This window comes from Lytechinus variegatus, chromosome 13 (genome assembly GCF_018143015.1).
Source record: "Lytechinus variegatus isolate NC3 chromosome 13, Lvar_3.0, whole genome shotgun sequence".
NCBI lineage: Eukaryota > Metazoa > Echinodermata > Echinoidea > Temnopleuroida > Toxopneustidae > Lytechinus > Lytechinus variegatus.
The window spans coordinates 21,419,196-21,442,740 of NC_054752.1; the positions used below are offsets into that span (position 1 = coordinate 21,419,196).

At 35.9% G+C, this 23,545-nt stretch overlaps 1 protein-coding gene across 2 annotated transcripts; it reads left to right on the forward strand.

Moving 5' to 3' along the window:
* Nucleotides 1-23,545, forward strand: LOC121426088 (grancalcin-like). 2 transcript variants are annotated; one of them, XM_041622241.1, is made up of 9 exons: nt 1-106; nt 3,239-3,289; nt 10,469-10,507; nt 13,822-13,891; nt 14,735-14,778; nt 16,265-16,412; nt 18,145-18,258; nt 19,280-19,338; nt 20,588-23,545. In XM_041622241.1, exons 2-9 carry the CDS (start codon nt 3,251-3,253, stop codon nt 20,612-20,614), a joined length of 540 nt encoding a protein of 179 aa, XP_041478175.1. In that variant the 5' UTR covers nt 1-106; nt 3,239-3,250; the 3' UTR covers nt 20,615-23,545. The 2 variants fall into 2 exon arrangements, with proteins under 2 accessions (XP_041478175.1, XP_041478174.1); XM_041622240.1 differs by lacking the exons at nt 1-106; nt 3,239-3,289 and adding an exon at nt 8,911-9,190.

Here is a 23,545-nt window from a genome sequence, read left to right on the forward strand (position 1 = left end):
AACTGACCTTGGCTTGCCATACTTTAAGAAACTATTCACTCCTCCTCTCCGTCTCTCTCGACGTTGAGCTTTTTGAGACGAAATTTCATTCATCTGATTTTTGCAGGTAGGACTAGGAGGGTAAAATTGATAATGTATATTGCCCGTTTCATCCTCAGTTTAATAAGCAATGTTTTTTTTTTAACAGACTTGCGTAAGGTCTGACCTTTAAAGTAGTTTGATTATAACTCCAAATTCAACACTGCGGCAAGCTCTGCTCTTTGCCTCTGGAGCTGTGGGCATGGTGGGCACGGTCCAGTCGATCGCGACATCCTGACTGGCTTAGGAAGCCAAGCCCGCCGCCGACATGGCCGAAGAAGCTGCTCAGTTGCAGTTTATTGTACCGAGTTCCGGGTACGATCTTCCGCTTAAACAAAGCGCACTCACGATTTCGGAAGTTGAGAGGCAATAGGCGGAGAATTCTGTCATTGCATTGGAAAGCTTCCTATTCCTAATTTTGGCGTTTTGCCAGAACTGAGACTTGAGAGCTGTGACAGTCTGAGTCTGAGACATGGCTCGGCCGATAGGCCTAGCTAGGCCTACCTAGTACTAGTAGTAGTAGAACATTAGAAGAACGTGGCGGGGGCTGAGGCATTCCTGGGTCGAAGTCTAGACTCTAGTTCTAACTCTAATTAGATCTAGATAACTAGATTATTAGATAGACCAGAGCCGAGATAAATTGAAAAATGTCACTGTACTCTGTAGTGTAACTTGTAAGTAAGCCTTAGCAAAATGACCTCGGTCCTCGAATATAAAAACCTGTTTGTCTTTTTAATTAATTTTATGCTTGTCTGAATTTCTTAAGACGGAAATGGCAAAATGGCTAGAATATTTTTTATTAAAAAGCTTTTTTTCTTGGGACGGAAATGGCCCTTTGTTTTGTCTGTTTGTAGTGGGGAATATTTTTTTATTGTCAAATTAATTAGATCTACATGTACATCACTCGGCACCCACCAGTATTGGCAGTAATAGGCTAATGAGGCAGTGCTGCACCAGCCAGAGTTTGCTTAATCTCGAGGTTTTATCCTGATTGGCCCTCTTCGCAATTAATCTCGAGATTCAAGAAACACCATCGCAAGAAGAGCGATTCCTCCTTGAGTGAGGCATCAATGCATTATGGTCCGACGTCGTGAATGAATAATCCTGAGTGCGTCTGCACCTGAGAATTAGCGGGATAATTCATAAAATTTAGCATGCTATTTTGCAAATAATCACAAGTCTACTTGGGATTGCAGTCTCAAGTTAATCCAGCGACCTAGCAAGATAATTACAAAAAAATCTCGAGATAATTTGCCGGATCAGAAATAGCGCACTAATTTGAAACTCGGGCTGGTGCAAACCGGCCCTAACAAGTGTTGAGCTAATCTACACTGTAGCTATATGAATTGACAAATTAAAAATCGAAAGTGGGATAAAAATTATTGTGATTATGATAAAACTTTTATTTGTCATTTTTGTATGGATTGTGAGTTTTTTTGCGGAATTTATTTTATGTTCATGCAGGGCGCGACAAACCCGCTTGCCCAGGGCAAGTGAAAATGACGTGCGGGCAAGCACTTCTCAAAGTCAATTGCCCGATCGGGCAAGTGGTTGTTGCGTCTTTTTTTTCTGTACCGTACCTCGTTTTTCCATAAATCATCAAAAATCCACACTCAAAATCATGAATAAGCCTTAAAAAATAGCGAGTAGCGCAGTTTCAAATTCCGAAATTGCGTTATTTTTTCTGTACCACGTATTTCCATACATGGTACCAGGTATGAAAAAAATCAACGCAATGGCCGGGAAACAGTTGAATGTAGTATAGGGGTCCATTATGACTACCACCATGTGCAATTTCTAATGCACATTTTCCCCCTTCCGATATCACAATTCTGTGATAAAATAATTAGAATTACACAGGAAATAAATCACAGAGTCTAGTAACCTCGCATTGGTGAGTTGTCATGTCATTCGGCTTTGCTTTTCAAAACGGCCTATTAACATCCAAAATAACTTGCCGTATTTGTTAATCATAACTTAAAATTCATTTGTTTCCCTTTTTGAGGGGATGAGGTAAATATCAGACTATAAATCATCAAACAAATCTCCATCTATTTTATGAGGCCGGCGGGAGGCTCACACACGTGCGCATACTAGCTAGCCTGTCTGAGCTCTGTCTCTCTGCCAGAGCTCTGGGGGACAATTCGCTCAGGAAAGGCCTCAATGATGGTGATTTTCTGTTTCAGACAGAGTTTACATTTCGGGTATATTATTCAAAACTTCCAATAAAGTTTGATGATTTCTTCATTGTCATGTATATTTAAGTTATTAATGAATACATTCTCACCAAATTTAGACTCCCCCATAGAGAAATGCAATTTTCGTAGAAGTCTGCGTTTTCAAAGAACTTCAGGAAAAGTTAGGGTATGCGGGCCTTTATTACATGGCCGAGTACAGGTTATTGTACTGGAATAGGCGAAGTAGAAATTAGATATTGAATTCATTTATATCAAAGTTCAACTCACAGTCACACCCACACAAACACACGCACACACCCCCACACACCCAAGATTCTAAGCATAGTGAAAAAAATTACTTAAAAATCAAACAAAGTTCCCGTAGCAATTACTAATAATTCATCAATAAGTGAACAGGTATTCCTCAAAATAGAAAAAAAGTAGCATGTGAAAACATGTAGATAAAATTATTGGCCAAGTGGAACATCATAAAATGATGAAGAAAAGACTTGATGGTTTCCAACTAATTTTTTTTAAATCAAGGAAATATGGAAAATAAATGACCATTTCATGGATTTAAAGATGCAAAATGTGAAATTTTAGCCACTCCACTTTTGTTGAAGGGTTTTTTAAAACCTTAAATATCCATAAAATATCAATTTTTTTCTCCAAAATAAACGTAAAGACTCAGGCTTACGTTGCTGAAAATATCCTTTTCAATGTGTGTTCTTTTATACTGGACATGATTCTCAATTGTTATTTTGTATACCTTAATAAAAATAAGAGTAGTGCCGTCCTAATGAAAAAATTATTTAAAAAATTGGGCAAGCAGTTTTTTCTATCGGGCAAGCAAATTTTTTCATTTTTTTAAAAAAATTTTTGTAGAGGCCTGGTTCATGTATTATTAGGTCCAGAAATAATTACTTGTGAAGCAAAATGTAATTTTCCATGGCATTTATGTATTTATTTTTGTCTTTTTATAGAGAAAATAAACGATGGCATACCCAGGTTATCCAGGCCAAGCTCCAGCTCAGGTAAATAGCACTCATTCAATGAACAAGGTTATGATATAGCCTTGTTCTCTGCCACTACTCCATGGGGGTGTTTCACAAAGATTTAAGTATGACTTAGAGTCGCACTTAAATGTCTAGTTGCGCGCAGTATAAAAGGCATGACAGCATTGGTCAGATCATGCCAAGAGGACACGCACTTCTGCGTATTGATCAATACGATTGCGCGTTGCATATCATGTACGCGTCAACATTTAAGTGCGACCTAAGTCATACTTAAATCTTTGTGAAACACCCCCCATGTGTGGCAGAATAAGGTTGGCAATGTTTGGCTTATTTTCTCTTTTTCTTTGGGACAAATGCTTGATTTTTTACACTCTCAGTTTCCATCACAGCTATTAATCATAGATTTGGCTCTTAAGTACATTTGATTCTTTAAATTATTTTTTCTGAATTAAAAATAGAGATTGAAAAAATGACAATTTTATTGCCATACGACTTTCCACCAATAGAGGGAGTACAAAAATATGCCCAAAATTAAAGTTTTTGATCGCTTTGGTGAATTATAAAAAAATATTCCCAAGTTGATAATGGAAAATAAATTACAACTGTATGGAAATTAGTATTTTTTGTCACATAACTGACATTTTAATGATTTTTTTTAAGTGTGTGCTGTGTACATCATTGGCATACCATAGTTCTACCTGTAGATTCCCCACAGGCAGGATGGTTGCAGTGAGCAAGTGGTAAAGAGCAACTATTCTCTGTAACAAAGTTTGTTTTTCTCAACACTTAAAAACAGCTAAACTGTGTTTGCTAATCGCCAAAATCAAAGTATTCACATTTTGAATAGTGAGTGAGTCAGTGGGATTTCTTTCATTTCCATAACAACCAGGAGGTGGTGTCTTTGATGTGTGGAATTGAACGCCACATTCATTATTTATGTTTTTACTTTACATTTCATTTTGATGAAAATATCAACTTTTTGCATGTTTGATTTTCATCTTTTTATTCAAACAAACTTTTATAATTACTTATTAACTTTTTTTTTCTTTTTTTATTGAGGGGGGGGGGGGGCAGTATGTGGTAGGAGCTGCCTTTTTAACTTACAATATTTTTTTATAGGGCTAGGCCACTTTGCCATCGGAAACACTTCTTCATTTAAAGCAGAAATCAGGAAAGATAAAAGAAGCACCACAAGTACATGTATGAAGGCCAAATAAATCCTGGCCATGGAGGCTATTGGACATGCACATGAACATGTCACAAAGTCATACGTGTATTGAACTGTGAAATGTTGGCAAGATTTTAAAGGGCTCTTCACATGTTCTGTCAATTCTATCAACCTTTTTTCTTTGGATGAATTTTGACCTTTTTTGGGGGGGGGGGGGGAATGGCATTGCATGTTCATATGCTGCCATATTTTATGGCAATGCAACATCTAGGGCAAGTTTGTTTGAATAAAAAGAGGAAAATCAAATTGGCATAACATTGAAAATATCATCTGAATCAGATCATGTAAGATAAGACAACTGGGATGGTGGTCTCAGGAAGGAAGTGGTTGATCGTGCGTCTCTATAGGATACCCTAGAGGTACATGTACGTATATACAAGCCCGAGTTCTGGGTGAAATTGTCATTAGAAAATATATATCGTTCAAGATCATCCATGAGCAATCTCTCAGGCTTTCTGCATCATGGGTGAGGGTGGTGACGTTGCTCATCTAGAATTTTATTATAAAATTCCATATAACTCAAGCCCAAATCAAAGTCTGATGCCTGCATACTGTAGGCTTTCCTGTATGATGTGGTGTAAATTCAAATAAAAAGTTGCTTTAGATTCATTCTTTGGCAAAAAATAAATGCTAGGAAGTTTAAACGTTTAACTCATCTAGAATTTTATCATAAAATTCCTTATAACTCGAGCCCCAATCAAAGTCTGATGCCTGCATAGTCTTTCCTTTATGATGTGGTGTAAATTTGAATAAAAGATTGCTTTAGATTCATTCTATGGCATAAAATAAATGCTAGGAAGTTTTAACGTTTAAACAGTTTACACATAATGAACTCGGAAAGTTTTGTTGCTCTATCAGGCAATCATATGACAAGTGTTCTACATGTACATGTATAATGAAACAATATTGGCAGACCCCTTACATTTGTGTTTATGCATTGAAAAAATAAATTCATTATTAGTGTTGCCCAAAAGGGGCTATTTCTCTGTTTATACTAGTTCACAGAAAAAGTTTGATGACAATTGGACATGGACATGTACTTCCCCAAAGACTGCAGATTATCAGCTTTCATTTATTTTAACTGTCAATTTTAAACTTTTGCTTTTAAGTGAACACTATTTGTTTTCTCAGAAATTTGTAACAATTTTCAATATGTAGATGGATATGTTGTGCTCATAAAACCATATATTTGTGCTCTTCATTACTTTTACCTTCAGGGAGAAAACATAACAGATGAATTAAAATACTCCTTGAACACTGCAAGCTGCAGTCAGCTGTGTACTCCTACAGAACAATCATATACTTTTGCCAAGGCTTCATACTATTACTAACTTTTTTCTTGGTGGCCCGATCAGTCGAACACCAAAATAATCAATTTCATATTTTTAGTGGCCCTCAAGCAAATTTGGTGGCCATAACACAATAGAAAGTATTGCAATATATCAAAACTTTGGTAGTACTTTGGAGCTTCGCCCAGCTCGGGTAAATTTTGGGAGTATCGATTGTTTGCGATATAAAGCGTGTGCATGATTGTGTGTACTTGCCAATTAAGTGCCAATGCAGCTTGCACTCAACCAAACAAAGACAAACCAAACAAGCCATGTGACAAAATATCCCATCCTCAGTGCCAATTTTGTTCACAGCTCCAAGATCGTTGTGATGTATGGGCTTGCCGTAGGGATATAAAGCGAATGAAATTCATCGTACATGGATTCCGAGCAGCATTGGCGGTGGAAGCCAAAACATTTAGGGGGGGTCCACCTGAAATTTTGGAACGGACACAGGTAAAAAATTTGACAAGCAAAAAAAAAGGGTTATCAACCAAAATTTTAGGGGGTTCCACCTGAATTTAGGGGGGGGGGGCAGGCAGACCAAACAAAGACAAACCAAACAAAGACAAACCAAACAACCCTCAGTGGCAATTTTGTTCGCAGCTCCAAGATCGCTGTGATGTATGGGCTTGCCGTAGGGATATACAAAAGCGAATGAAATTTATCGTACATGGATTTCGAGCAGCATTGGCGGTGGAAGCCAAAAAATTTTGGGGGGGGTCCACCTGAAATTTTGGAATGGACACAGGTAAATAATTTGACAAGCAAAAAAAAGGTTATCAACCAAAATTTTAGGGGGGATCAACAACATTTTAGAGGGGTCCACCTGAATTTAGGGGGGGAAGCAGGAAACAAAATTGGCAAGCAAGAAAAAAAAAAGTTCTCAATTTTTTTAGGGGGGATCATCCCCCACCTCAAATTTAGGGGGGGCAAGTATCCCCGTCCCCCACCCCCCCCCCCCCCCCCCCCGCTTCCGCCGCCTATGTCGAGGAGGCACATCCTTCAATCTTTGCTGGGTTGATATCTACATGGACACAAATACTGTATCATTATTTTTGTGATAAATAATGCAATACTTGTTGAAATTATTTTTCTCAATAAAGTCATGATCGAAACCAACTTGTGACATTGAATACATGTATACCACAACAGGTGTACTGTATATATACAATGTACAGTGTATAAAATTAATTAACCCACTTATCATGATAGACTTCCTATGTTACCAGTAACCATTGTTAAATGAAAACCGTTATCATTGCATCACCCAGCTTTTAACTAATTCATCTGTGACGGCTATTCATTCATTTATTTATTTATTTATTAAAACATCTTTCAACAGGATAAAACATAAATCAGCTCGCAGGCTGTTTCACACAATGGTCCTGCATAAAGAGAGCAGTACACGCATTAAAAGGATAGATTACAAATACATAATTAGGAATAATTATATACAGCGAAACTAAAAATCAATTTATTAATACTAAAAGTGAAACATCAGGAAGAAAAAAGAAAACAAAGAGTAAGATATTTAGCTTATTGTAAGATAAAGCAAAGGAAAAAGAAAGGTTTTATACATCGATAATCAAATAATGTTAAAACAAGAATAGGCCTCAATTTAAAGAATTTATCAATATTAATACTAATAAGCAGTGTCATATAGGGAAATCATAATGATAATAATTAGATGTGTATTCTTGGGTAATCATGCTCATAATAAAGTATAATGTATGAACAAAAATAGAAAAGTTAAAAAAAAAATTTGAGAGCTCTATAAAGCAAAATTTCTTTTATTTGTTTGTATTTCTGCATTCAAATAATACAATATCAATGTGACATAACTATATGCAAGATACATAATCATAAAATAAACAACATAGTCAGAATACATCATGAGCGGTATTATACAGATATTGCCTACCTAGAGTTTGAATATAAAATTTCCTCTCCCCGACGGAGTTATATTTTTCCGAAGGATTTTATTTTGCCCGCAGCGCTGAGGGAAAATATTATCCCGCGGGAAAAATATAGCTTCGGAGGGGAGTTGAAATGTTATTTATTAAAACGATAGACCAGGCAATATCTGTTATATTATGTAGTATATGTGGATTCGCCATCAGAAATTGCATTCATCATCTGGCTCAAACCCGAAATTCATGCTTCAGCTCTGATCCATCTACGTCATAATAGATTTTTTATAATACATCAAGCGCGTTCTACATGCAATGCACGCGTTAACATTAGCGCGTACATTTTTACACTTGTTACGCAACTTTTATGCAGCGAGTGATGTCACCTTAGTGAATATAACGCCGCAATTGCAAATACAACGCAGTATATTCCCTGAGGTGACGTCAAAACCTAGAATATAACAAATGCGGTCCTCGCAGCTATGGTCACGTGATGGCGTGTTGACCTATCACTGATTTGAATCTACATAACCTATGTAATATATTGATTTACTTTCAAATGAAATAGCATTCTGGATATCATCAGGGAGCTTTATTCCAATTAACTGCTCTGGCATATTTTAAAAAGGATTGTTTGAATACATGTAGGTATATGTGAAGGTTCTTTTTCCATATTCCATGTGCTACCCTTGGGTCAAGGGTAGCAATGGCATCACATGAAAATCTAAGGTCTATGCACATACTGATATGCACTCAGCGAATCACATGCAAGGACTTGGAAGTACCTTGTACATGTACATGTAGCTAACAATAGGCAGTTAAAATCACTGACTATTTGTTTTATCGAATGCTCACAAGGATTCATATTTAATGATTGTAAATGTAATGATAAAAAATAAAAAGTGCATTACTACTTTTACAAGGAATTAAAAGACCACAATAATAATAATCCCTGATTGGTTCCTGTTGAGAATAGCGTCATCGCTTTATGAATATTGAGATCACTTCCTGTTATTAGCACTGATTCGTGTTTCTGCAGGAGCCCATCATGGTTATAAAAGAAGGAGGGAATGAAACCTAGAGCCACTTTGAAGATAGATTCCTGTCGAGTACGCAGAGGAGAGTTGATCGATTGGAAGACGGCAGAGTTGTAATAGTTAATAGTAGATCTTGTGTTGATAGTTGATTGAGTAGTTAGCAGAGGTTCAAATTCACCATGGACGGCATGTTTAGTGGCATGATGAAGGCCCATAACTCGGTGATGGAGGCGGTGGCCGAAGCAGCTCGGAAACCCAAAGTTGTGGTGGTTCCTGGGGGTAATCCTTACCCCGCTCCTGGGGGAGCTGTACCTCCACCGGCAGCAGTGGTTCCACCAGTCGCTTGTGCTGTACCACCGGTAGGAGGACCAGGCTTCGGTGCTTATCCTCCTACCGGAGCACCTCCATATCCGGTAGGGAATCACATATTTTTTGATCTTAGAATCTTTTACTTTTCCAATATGAAAAAAATGAGAACTGTGTCATAGTGGTGTCTTTAAATTTGTTAGCTGATTTGATTTTGAGGGAATCTATTCATATACATGTACAATTATAATGAAATTGCTGTGTTTACTGTCAAGGTGCACATAAATGAAGCATTCTACTTATGATATCAAAGGTTCTGCAATGTGCTCATGATGATGCTAAGAAATGCTACCGATGACCAAGAGAAAATGAAATGTAGAATATTTACAGGAGTACAACAAGAAGAAACAAAGACAGCTTTCAGTGCTCTTATTGTTGGTTTATAGAATGATTGGAAAAGCAATGTTGCAAGCTCTTAGAAAATAATATGTGCCCAGATATAAAAAAGAAAAATGCTATGGAAATTTAAATCTCATAAGAGTCTGTTTCATGCAGTGCATTGGAAGAGAAGGGTAGAAAGGAGCCAAGACAGAGAGAAAGAGAGAGGGATAGATAGATAGATAGAAAGAGAAAGAGAGAGATTTACAGTTCTGACAAATCAAGCAACATATCTCATGAATAGTTATCACACAACTATTTTTTTGAGTGAATCAATCAACTTCATGACAATTTACATTGGGCCTTTGATCTCAAGGGCAGTCAGGCATAGGCAAAATACTCATGAGCAGATGACTATTATCGTGTGTATAAAATGTAGGCAGCTCATACTCGCTAAACAGCCACTGTCCAGGTGGTCAATCGAGGCCTACCTGTTCATTGTTTTTAGTCATTGCAAAATGTGAATATACACATATTTGTTCTATTAAGCCTGGTTTACATTGATCTAGAAAATTCTAGAGACATTCAAGTTTCCACAGTACATATATATGTTTCTATACACTACTATCCATGTACAGTTTAATTTATTTTTTTACATTTCATGCTCGTTTATGTTTTTCTCAGATGATTCCGATTTCTCTATTATCAATCAATCAGGTTTACATTGTGCACATACATGTACATAAAGAAATTTTATTTTATACATTTTATTGCATTTTATAATTCTGGTTTCTTTTTTCAAACCTTCTTCGTGAAACGGGGTCCATACGTGCTCTTGTAATTTTGCCACACATACTCATATATCATACTTTTTATATATATTCTCGGGTTTCAATTGGTAACTCTCCACCTATTTTCCTTGTTCCTCATTCGGATCCTGTGTATGGATAGTTCTCGTGCATCATATTTTTAACTATCTACCTACATGTATTTTTCTTTTCAATCAGGACCCTCTGTATGGTTACTTCTCAGCCGTGGCGGGTGCAGTAAGTCCTCATTTTTTATCTTCAAATTTTCAAACCTAATTCAGAAGTTTCAATTGGCTGATGTGATTGTTTTTTTTTCTTCTAATTTTCTCCTCATTGTCAAGTTGGTCCTTATTGTCATATCTATAAAAAATGAAATAATGTATAATTCAAACAATAAAAAACAAGAAATAGTGAGTGATGCACATCATCGACTGACTCACCTAGTTGTGCATATATCACTGTTTTGTGAAAAATAAGCGAAATTTTGAAATGTCAACTTTTTTATTTTACATCCGAATTTGATGACATTTTCAGCACTATGCTAGTTTGATTTTTTTCTATTTATTCAAGTCAGCAATTTCCTGGGGTGGACTTGACCTGTAATGACAATTAATAAGCCTCTATGCTTGTAAAAAATAATGCTGATCATCATGCTCGATAGATGCTCTTCTCTTTTTATTTAAAACAATTTTTATTGTGATCGACTTCCCTTTTAAGTTTTAAAGGGGATTTCACTCTGATGATGGTTGGTTTTAACAGTCGCAGATCTAGGGGGGGGGGGGGCAGAGGGGGCACATGCCCCCCCCCCCTTTGAGAAGCAAAATCAAAATTTGTAATGTAAAAATGCCATTAAAACCGAGGTGTGCCCCCTCTTCTAAAATTGAAGACCTCTTTTTTTTTTGCTTGTAACATTTTTTTCAGGTACGAAATTTCCTCCGAAGAATTTGCCCCCCCCCACCACCCTTTTGGAAAATCTTGGATCCGCCTATGGTTTTAATAATAAAAGAAAAGAAGAGAAAATATTTCTGAAGGTTGATGAAATTCCATCAAAGAAAAAGATAGAATTTATGAATTTTTAGAGTTTTATGTTTCTGATATATGCAAGCAGCTTTCCCATATACATGTATTGTGTTATCCCATGAATTCCATTTTTTTAAAATAGAATATAATGGATACAAACATTTTTCTCCTCTAAAAGGAGGTATAAAATGGCGTGTCTGATGATATATCCACTGCACAGATAAAACCACTCTCAAGTTATCTTTGAGAAAATTGCATTTTGAGCTGCTTGTCTTTGATGTAATAAAATTAAAACTTTGAAATTTTTCTGGTATTTTTTGACATTTTTCTATCAAACCTTCAAGATTTTTTCTCCTTTTTTCAAACCAACTTTTGATCAGGGTGATCTTTCCCTTTAGCCAAGATGTGGCTCTGTAGTACTGTACAACCTGGGCCCCGTTGTACAAAGAGTGATGATTGATCCAATCAATCGCAACTATGGAAAGCCAGCAAAGTCAACATATGAAATGCATGTATGTTCAAAAAAATCTAGATATGAATGCATATCCATAAATTTTTTGATTTCTTGACAATTTGGACAAAGGACATTTTGCAAATTTCCTGGAGAAAAAAATTATGACACTGATGTATTTCCATAGAGTTATGATAACGGGGCCCAGGGTCCCGCCTTACAAAGACTTGTGATTGATCTGATCTATCAGTATCGCAACTATGGAATGCCAGCAATGCCCACATCTTAAATGCATGTTTATTCCAAATTTTTAGATATGATGTACATGTATATTCATACATTCATGGTTTTCTTGAAAATTTGATGTGTTCGCCTTTGTTTAAAAAAGGACATTTTGCAAATTTCCTGTAGAAAAAATTATGCAATGATGGATTTCCATAGAGTTACGATTGGTTGGATCAATCATAACTCTTTGTTAGACGGGGCCCAGCTGTGCAGATTTATAATTTTAGTGACATCAAGCCCACAATGATTGACGATTCCCGCCTCTGCAAAGAGCTTCCTCCAATGAGGAAATAGCTTTTATTCTTGTACTCTGAGGTTCATAAAAAAACCTATCGTTATCAGTATCATATTACTTGTAGCTCCTCCTCTGATTACTTGTAGCTCTTCCTCTTGTAGCTACATGTTCATAAAGTACAATAACAAAAATGTTTGTTTTTAAATCTTATGAATCAAGGATTTCCTGTTTAATACTCTACCTCAAACATCACTCCTATATATAACAAAAAGAATCAAATTACCTATGTGTACTGAGTCATCAATCGATATTGTGCTCTTTAAATGATGAAAGTTCAGTTTTCTGCTATGTGAGGCAAAGTCATCCCCAAGAACAAGTTGATTTGGATGAAAATGAATAGATTAATCAAGCATATGGAAATTTGACAACAAACTTGGATGTAAAATAGGAAAGTTTGGACATCCTCAACTTGGCCTGTACTGAGATAGAGTACAATGTGCATACTAGTGCTGATTGCATGAAACTAGTAAAAAGGTTCTTTGCAAGTACTGTCTTTCGTGTCACAGATTTTAATACTGTGATGTACTGTATGGGATTCCTATGATAAAACTATTCTCAAATCTACTTTTGTCTGAATCCATTTAAGAAAATGTTGTTTATGAATTATAGTAAAAATAGAAGTGAGTTGATATTAAAATTTTCAAAAGACACCCCGTATGGTGCATCATAATAACATAGTTACATGAATTTTGCAAGAACACTTTCATTCAGCCAGCCCTTTGGTACCCAAAAGTTTTAAGTATGTATATACTTTGCGCTCTCTTTTGCAAGTAATTGTCACATTTTTGTGCTTCTTTCCCATGATGTACATTACATGCAGGGTTAATAACAGGAAATCCTTGATGAAAACTACAAGGTACATAAGTACATTGCTCCTTTTCTTTTAAAGAGGTGTCAATCATCGGATAAAGACTGAGTATTATGATAAAAGGAAATGTGTTTTATTACAAAGCCATCATGTTGTTCATCAAAATTAAAAGGAAATCCGTCTCCAGAAATGTGTAATGATTATCACAAACTGTAAGTCTACTGGTGCCAGTGAGCTTGTGAATGTTGTCATCCCTATGAATGTTCCCCCTCCTAAATGTCAAACACTTATTCAGACTAAATTTATATTAAACGCCAAAAGAACAGGCTTTGCAAGGTAGAGTGTGTGAGGAGAGGAATTGGATGTTGCAATCACTTTTCATTCTTTTTCTTCTCTAAATATTTCCCCCCTCCTCTTTCTCCTGTTTACATGTTTATTCTTCATTTTCTCTATTATCCTTCTCCTCTTCCTCCTACTCCTTCCTTTTCTTCTCCTCTTTCCTTCCTTCCTTCTCGTTCTCCTCCTCTTCCCCCTCCTCTTCCTCCCCCTCCTCTTCCTTCTCTTCCTTCTTCTCCTCTTCCTTCTCTTCCTCCCTCTCCTCTGCCCTTCCTCCTCCTCACTCTCGTCTTCTACTTTTCTTATTCTTCCTCCATCAATACTGAACTTAACTATTTTTTCTCTCTTTAATTCAGGATGGCCAGATTGATCAGAAGGAGCTCCAACAATGCCTCACATCATCTGGGATCTCAGGAAGTTACCAGCGTAATTATGCATGACTCTGTATACCTTCTATGAATATCTATGAGCATTAAAACTAAAACCAATTTACCTGCCCCCCCCCTCCACAACACAAATGTTGGTAACTTTATCACCAATTTCAAAGAGCAATTCTGATTGGTTCCTGGTCAGTCTACTAAACAAAATGCTCATGCAACAACGATCTTGATAGGCCATTTCATTTAGTAATTAATCACTAACCATTTTACGGGTCCCTGATTTTTTTTTTTGGGGGGAGGGCCTCATGCCCCCCCCCCCCCCCCGATCTCAGCCCTTGTATTATCATGACTTAACTTTCCACCATGGTTTAGACTTCAGTAGAACATTCAATAAATTATGTGATTGTACAGTATACAGCTATAAATGTAAATTTATGAATCATTCATGCTAATTTATGCATGAAATCCTACTCAAAATCTCCTTTGTAAACAAAGAACATCACACCAAATTGTCAGGAATCAATGAATATATGGATAAACATTCATATCTAGAAACTTTTTTTTTGAACAAACATGCATTTTATGCATTGACTTTGCTGGCTTTCCATAGTTGCAGTTGATCCGATCAATCGCAACTTTGTAAAACTGGCCCCTGGTTTTAGCAATTCATACATATTTCATGAGATTTGCATGGGGGGGATAGTAGATGGTTTGCATTTTGTACTATTCATCACACAGGTATTGTAAAATGTATTCTTTGTCAATGAGAAGGTATTCATTCCTGAAATCCTTTGCAAATTCAAGTTGTCTGCATTATTTCAACACATAGTGGTGTAATTTATGCCAAATTGTATGTTTGATCTTTGTTTGATTTTTTTTTCCATAACAGCTTTCAACCTAGAGACGTGTATCCTGATGATCAATATGTTGGATGTATCCTTTTTACTTCCTCCATCATGAAAATGGGGGAAATCCCCACTGAATATTTATAATGTAAAATAACAAAATTTGTCCAATGAAACATATATCCTATACACAAGTCGTAGCCAAGCAATAAAAATAGGGAAGGAAATCAGATTTATTTCTGGGACAACATGGCCACCATTTTTTTTTTCATCCTTGTCAAATTTTCAGGCAAGGAAGAGAAGAAATCAAACCTCATACATGTAATTGAAAACCCTTGCTAGAGATCTGCTCCACATCATAACTATTTTACTTCATAGGCCTACACATTCAGATTATACCCATATTTCCTACTTTAGAGGTAAAATGTAACATTTCATTTTTGATACGGGATGGAGTTATATTTCTTCCTCAAGGGATTATATTTCATCTGAAATGCACGGTGCTGAGATGATATATTGTCAAAAGGGGAAAATATAGATCTTGGAAGGGGAGATGAAGTGTCATTTATTTATTCATTAGAGAGACCAGGCAATATCTGTTATATAGATTATGTAGATTCGCCATCACAGTTGGCCATACATGTACTGTATGTTAAATAACCTTCCACTTTTCACTGCAGCTGTGATGTATGTGCATCTCGATAGAAAACCACAGCTATCACTTGCACCATGGAATGCAAACTACCCGATTACGCAGCTTTTAAGCAATGAATGACATCACCTCAGTCAGTTTAATATAGTTACATGACTGTATATTCACCGAGATGACGTCAAAACCTAGAAGGTATCAAAATGTGATCCTTGCAGCTCTATTCATGTGATGGCATCTTGACGGGTCTAATCTGCTGTGCAAACCTTTCAATCGAGAGAGTCTGAATGCACACACTGAAGAACCTCTTGCTGAAATTCAAGCAAATTCTATGGGCCATATTCTGAAGTCAGGTTTAACTTAAACTCAGGTTTAAAGTTGTGGTTTAAGTATGGACAGCCAATTGCTACATAATCACTAACAGCTAGAGATATCATACTTTCAGCTCATTTGGCTCTCAAATCATTCATAATTGTGTAGGAAGTATAAATAGATGATTGTCTTCACCATCAATGAATCAGGAAAGAGCACAGTAAGCATAAGAAACATACAACTTAATAAAAATTTTGACACTTTTGGCTTCCCATACTTAGACCACAACTTTAAACCTGAGTTTAAGTTAAACCCGACTTCAGAATACGGGCCAAGATGTGTTAGTCTTGTTTGGAGACCCACATGTTGATCAAAGTTTCAATCAGGGTCCGTGCCAGGAGACTAATCTTGATTGATTTGAATTTTTATACATGTTTCCTCCGTAAAGTAATCTAGTAATCGATTGGAGCAGTGATATGCACTTTCGGGGGAATTACCAAAATTGAAAATAGGCTTTTATGCAACCTAAAAGCTATGACATCCCAAAATTTATCAGCAACCTAAAAAGCTATGACATCCTAAAATTTATCCTTGACGTGAATTCTATGATCAGCGTGACTATTCGGGGAAGATGGGATTCAACGAATTCAAGGAGCTCTGGGGTGCTCTTAACCAATGGAAAACTACCTTTATGCAGTATGACCGCGACAGGTCAGGTCAGGTTGATGGCAATGAACTTGCACAAGCTTTGGCTGCTTTTGGTATGTGTTTTTCTGCCCTTTCCTCTCTTATTCATTCCTCTCCTTTCTTATTCATCCCTCTCCTACTACACGTTTAGGGGGGTGTTTCACAAAGATTTAAGTATGACTAGAGTCGCACTTAAATACCGATGTGTACATGATATGCAATGCACGATCGTATGGATTAATATGCAGAAGTGCATGTCCTCCTGGCATGATCTGACTGATGTGGTCATGCCTTTTGTACTGCTTGCAAGTAGGCATTTAAGTGCAACTCTGAGTCATACTGAATTCTTTGTAAAACACCCCCCTGGTCTGCTCTCATATGTCACCACCATATTGAAAGAATTCAGAACAAGAATGACATTGGGTTGGAGAGCATTCTTTGCTGCTGCACATTGTCTCATGAACTCTCCCCACCACTTGCATAAATCTGACTGGTAAACCTATTCTGCCAAACTTTGGCAAAAGGAAGCAAGTGACACATCAGTCAAATTTGTGTTATTGTTTTTTCTGAAACACCCTTTGTATGTTGCACATCGAGGCAAAATTTGGGGAAGAAATGATCGTTCTGTGGAAAGATATTGAAGAAAATATGCTGTTGAATTGCATTGATGCCTTAAAATGATGAACACACATTGCTCATTTACAGCAAATGATACTTTTTTAACTTGCTTCCTTTTGTCAAAGTACAGCAGTATTGTTCAGGGGGATGAACTATTGTGTCACCCCCACCCCATCCCACACACTTAAATAGTATGATGTTACCCAAAACAAATCTTTTCTTCTCTATGGTCATTTTAGAGAAAGTTATTGGCCAGAATTCACAAAGTCGGTTTTGAAAACCATCCGTTGAACCCGTGGTTTTTGTAGATTTCCTGTATAAATTACGCCTATTTACCGTGTATATTGAAAAATGTCCAATGCTGTTGTGTGTTTTTATCACAGAATGCTGATTTGATGCCTGTTGCCATGGTTAAATATTAAATATGTTATTTCATTCATGAGTCCACTATTTGAAGAGTGGACTCATAGATAATAGACTCGTAAATAAAGTAGCGTACTTAACCACGGCGACAGACGTCAATTTGGCACTTTTTGACAAAAGCACACATCAGTATTGGAATTTTTTGATATACGCGGTAAATAAGCGTAATTCATACAGGAAATCTGCATAAACCATGGGTTCAACAAATGGTTTCAAATTTTAAAAACCACCTTTGTGAATTTGGGCAATTATGTCTCATAATGACACAAAGCACTGACAAGCTTAAAGGGATGGTCCGGGCTGAAAGTATCTATAGCTTAATAAATAGAGAAGAATTCACTGAGCAATATGCTGAAAATTTCATCAAAATCAGATAACAAAAAAGGTTATTGAAATTTTAAGTTTAGCAATATTTTGTAAAGTCGTCATGAATATTCATTAGATGGGCTAATGATGTCACATCTCCACTTTTTCTTTTGTATTTTATTATATGAAATTAGGTCTATTCAAATTTTTTCCTCCAAGAACTAGAAAAATTGTATTGACAACTGATTAAATGCATTAGATATTTATTGCTACAACTTTCATTATAAGGGAGACAAATCATTCACACAAGTATGAAATAATTATGATTTTATGTAATAACATAAGAAAACAGAAAGTGGAGATGTGACATCATTAAGCCTGGACCATTCCTTTAATATTTGTTTAAATTATTGAATATAGTGATATGACCCAATTATCTCTTTTCATGGTGTACTGCAGGATACAGGTTATCCCCTCAAGCCGTTGGAGTGTTCCTGAGACGTTATGGTGTCAACAACCAAATCCCTTTTGACGCATTCGTTGCCTGCTGTGTGCGCCTCAGGGGTCTTACAGGTACAGTAATCACAGCGGTTTGCTTCTAGTATTGTCGATAAAAAGAACATTCTTCTTCTTTCTAGAGCAATACTGATTCTAGAAGACTCTTTAATGAACTCAGTGAAATTAACAATGTAAACTACATGGCTAATCCTAATGTCCTCTTTTCCCCACTAGCTGTCTCTATTTTCCATTGTACATTTTAGAAATACCAAACATTACTCAGCCTAAAGCACAGATCCGTAGATCCCCAGTTGCATGCAGTATATATGTGATATATCCATGTACCGGTAAATATATCACTGCATAAGGCAGATAGGAGGACACATAATGCTGTGTAATCATCTATGAGGTTACAAGTGATAAATCGTATTCAAGTTGCTGCAATTTCATAAGCTCAACTCCGAATCCACTTATCCTTTTGTGAAAAAGCTCCTGTTGTTGGTGCTGGTTTAAATTTTGCATCAGCACGGCACCAAGATAAGACAAGTACCGCTTATTGCGAAGCTATCAGTCACACGATTTGGACCATTTTTTTATGCCTCCGCCCACCGTACACGTTGGAGCCTAGGTGGTGCCAGAAGCACACAATGCGGTTGGTTTATAAAATAACTTGGAAGGATCAACGTCATAACACATGTACTTTATTTTCCTTGAGCATTAGAATAGTCACCCACACTTGTTTCCTTTAAAACAGTCCAAATGCCCTCGGCTACACCTCGTTAGAACCCATCTAAAGGTACCTCGCACGTGTGATATATACCGACTGCAATGTGTATTTTTTATAAACTAATGGTTGCTTTGCCTTTCATTTGTAACTTTGAAAGTATCCTTGATGATGATTGGCTGTTCAGCATTATTACCATGGTAGTAATGATTATTTTTCATTCAAAATGTGCCTAACCTGGACATTCCGTTTAAGCCACTCAACTGACTTTTTTTTTAACCAACCCATTTTTAAACCACCTTGATGAACTTTCTGTAAATGTGAGTTAATACATGTAGGTACTTCTCTGTTTGAATTTTTTTGTGTTTGTAGACTTCTTCAAAAGACGAGATGTTCAACAGACTGGAAGTGCTAACATGCAGTATGACGATGTGAGTATATATATTAATATTTATGTATATTATTAAAGGACAAGTCAACCCCAACAAAAAATTGATTTGAATAAAAAGAGAAAAATCCAACAAGCATAACACTGAAAATTTCATCAAAATTGGATGTAAAATAAGAAAGTTATGGCATCTTAAAGTTTGCTTAATTTCACAAAACAGTTATACATGTATGCACATGTTGGTTGGTATGCAATTGAGGAGACTGATGACGTCATCCACTCACTATTTCTTTTGTATTTTATTATATGAAATATTCTAATTTTCTTCTCGTTGCCAAGTGAAACAGTGATTAATTCCTCCCAGAACATGTGGAATTAGCATTGCTTAATACTATATGATTCAGTCAAGTCGGTCCCTGTGGGCAAATCTGTAAAAAATGAAATTTTGTATAATTCAAATAATAAAAAACAAAAGAAATAGTGAGTGATGGACATCATTGACTGACTCATTTGCATGCCATCGAGTTGTGCATATCACTGTTTTGTGAAAAATAATTGAAACTTTAAAATGCCACAGCTTTCTTATTTTACATCCGAATTTGATGACATTTTCAGTGTTATGTTACTTTTATTTTTCTCTATTTATTCAAATCAACATTTTGCTGGGGTGGACTTGACCTTTAAAGGCGAAGTCAAACCTGAACAAAAGTTTGTGGTAAAATTACCAAAATATTGATAAAAAGTTTGAGGAAAGTCCATCAAAGACTGGACTTTTTAAGTTTTTGATTTGTGATGTCATATTACATGAGCAGCTGCCCTATATGTTGTGTAATATATAATGCATGAATATCAAGTTTATGATGATTTGTGATGACTAAAGAGAGAGGCTTTTCTTTCAGATACCCCCAATATGAACTTTCCATAATTGCTATCAACTCTTGACAAATAACAAACTTTGCTTTGAAATGCTTGCTAACAGCAAATATGTTATTTACAATACTTTTTTGTAAACGTGCCCTACGTTTAAATAATTAACGCAATTGGTGAGATTCCCTTATCACAATCTTTGGATTTTTCATTGGAACGCAGGTGTCCAAAATTCTAATTGCATGTAGGCCTATTTAGTCATTCAATCTCTTCAGTGTATTTCCACATCTATGATTTCATTTTAATGGAATGCAGTTTTTCAAGTCTTTATTTAAAAACAAAAGCACTGTTAAATTTTTTTCTGTTTGTGTAGCGAAATATTATAATTTATTCACGATTTCAACTTTTCACATTTTTTTCAACAGTTTATCACTGGTACGATGTCCTTCTAAGCTTGCAAGCATATACGTCCGAGATTCCAGCAAGATGATTAGTCAGTGACAATACTGCATGTTAGATATCCATTACAAATGTCCTATTTATTCCATGTAAAGGTGTTGTCAGCTCATTAATATTCATTAATATTCTAGAAAGTGGGTGTGGTATGCATAAATTGATATTTGTGATCTTCATGGAATATTTTGTGAACCTTATGGGATATTCTGATGAAATTTTGCAGTTAAAAGTGAATCATTCAGTTCTTCCTATTTCCAATAATCCCTCCTCTCTCTCTCTCTCTCTCTCTCTCCTCTCTTGCTCAGCCCCCATCCCCCTTTTTCTCTGCCTTCTATGTTATAAATTTAGGATAATTTATGTTTACCTTCTTAATAAGATAGTTATTGAATATGTGTATCAGTGGTTAATATTAATAATAACATAGTTTATTCATGTCATTATCAATAGTGTGTGAATTGATATCTATAAATCATGAAAAATGATATAAATCATCAAAAACAAAATTATGAGGTCTTTGATTTGGTTTCTAGATAGAGAATAATTCTTGTTGCCTTACAGCAATCCTTAGTCTTTCAATTTCAAATGTATCTCTTATTTACTTTATATATAATGTAATCAAGGTAGCTCATCTCTTGAGTGCACACTGGATTATTTTGAGTGACACTGGATTATTTTAAGTTTGGTGTTAGATGTTGGTGTTGACGTTAAGGTGAGGAAAGCACCAGCCCAACAACACCAGTCTTCAAATTATGCTAGTGTTTGCTGTAAGATTTTGGTATTTCATTTATTAAGCCCACCCATGAACTCTGAGGTTCCATGACATTTGCTCTAGCGACAATTGCTCTGCTGTAAATTTCTCTTACCAATGAAATGACCAACTTCAACCCTGGATTTAACACTATACCCTATCATAATCCTAACCCTAAACCTTAAGTAAAATCCTTTTGCAACCCTTAACCTTACCCCCTATCTTAGATGAAATAAATCACAGAGAAATAGTCGCAGGAGCAAATGTTATGTCACCATTATGGATCTGTTGTAACAGCTGGATACACTCTTTAACACCTGAATTTGTTCTTAATGTCCATATTAACACATAAGCACCTTACTTTAATAATTTTCATTGTGAAGCAGTAGGATTTATAAGTGGAGAAACTTCTTTGTTAAGAAAACTTCTACGTTGAGAAAATAGTGCACATCTGTACAAGCTTTATTGTTGCATTCAATCATAATTGTTTCACAACTCTTAAATTGGTTCTTATATTATGTTACGGAACGTCTCATAATCCATCTTTTCAAAGATTTTCACGGAAAGCTGTTATAGACTACTGAAATAAAAAGAGCTCATTGGCTGAGAGAATGATTGTCATTAATCTCAGTATGTACATTGAAAATAGCAGCCAATAATGAATGCGTGCTCTTGCCACAGCGAGCCAAATTGACACTTGTTAGGTTACTTTATTCAGGAGTTTCTGTTTCTGTAAATTAACTAGAATCGAGAGTGGACTCCTGAATGCTGCGAACTGAGTAACAAGCGTCAGTTTACCGCACCGTGTACATGCATTCATTATTGGGTATGCTTTCTCAATCTACGCATTGAATTTAGTGCAATCAATGCAAAAACGTCTGCAATAGACCATGGTTAAATCCCCTGATTGCCTTGGTGAATCAGGGCATTTTTTAGTACAGTCAACACTATGAATACATCCAGGATCCACAAAACAAATGCTTTTGATTTCAATAACAAACACCCACCATTTCTTCTCTCGCTCCTTACGTACGTGATGAAAAGTAAAGTATTAAATTAGCACTTTTAAGAGCTTCTATAGCGACTGCACATAGGTGCTGTGCAGTGCCGCTTTTCTGTGCATATGGGCAATTCTAATTTTAAAAAATCAGGTAACGACCACAAACTTTACACCTGCAATACATAGACAGATATTCATTAAAAAAACATTTGAGTCAAAGTGGTAAAATCATATTGAATTTTGGACATTTCATGTAACAATCTCAAACTGCTGCCTTTCTCATCAATATCCCTGAATCATGTCTGAAGTGAATGGATGCCGAGAAATGGGGCACCATAATTTTGTCAATCTGGAAATGACTTGCCGCAATATTTTTGCCCAAAAAAATTGAATTATATTTTTCTCAATATTTTATGAGATTTCGGGCAAATTTACTCTCAGGAACAATATCAACTGAAAATTCAGCACATTATTTGCTGTTTTGAGCATCCCAAGGGCTGCAAAACAGCACATGAAGTATGTCACTATACAAGCTCTTATAAGTGTTGATATAGTACTTTATTCTTAAGAGCGTAACTTTCCCATTATGCAAAATCATTAAGGAGATGAATTGTTATGGTTCTATTTCAAGATTTTTTTTTGTTGATATGTCATTTGTTTTTCAATATTTGTCTTAAATATATGTTTCATTTTGCTTTTCATTCCTTGTACACGTATAAAATGGTTGTCGTGTAGGAAAATCCCCAGTACTAGTTTTATTATTTGTCATATTATCCTTTTTAAAAGGAGGATTGGGCCCATTTGCACAAAAAAATCTAGTAAGTTAATTTTGCCTATATGGTTTCATGGGAAATTAGATCGGTCACAAAAAAAGAAAAAAAAAACAAATCAAGGTGTCCATGGTAAATACCATAATGGTAAGGTTACTATAATCCTAATTATTTTTAGAGAAGGGTCCCGAAGCCCATTACCATTTAATGTTAACTACCTTGGTTTACTCCGAGTTCATCAGCCAGTAACGAAATCAATCTTACCATGATAGTTACCATTGATCTCAAAATAATTTTCAACATTAATTTTTGTATGCAATGGGCCTCAATATCGCTGAATAGTTTATGCTTTCGTTTTGTGGTAGTATATGTACATCACACGTAATAACATTAGTAGATATTAATCTAA

What these genes read in the sequence shown, in the direction of transcription:
- LOC121426088 (XM_041622240.1), top strand. Translation starts at nt 8,957, where the DNA reads ATGGACGGCATGTTTAGTGGCATGATGAAGGCCCATAACTCGGTGATG. An exon ending in ACAAGCTTTGGCTGCTTTTG is followed by an intron (nt 16,413 to 18,144) that starts GTATGTGTTTTT and finishes GGTGTACTGCAG; the next exon opens with GATACAGGTTATCCCCTCAA. An exon ending in CTAACATGCAGTATGACGAT is followed by an intron (nt 19,339 to 20,587) that starts GTGAGTATATAT and finishes TTTTTTCAACAG; the next exon opens with TTTATCACTGGTACGATGTC.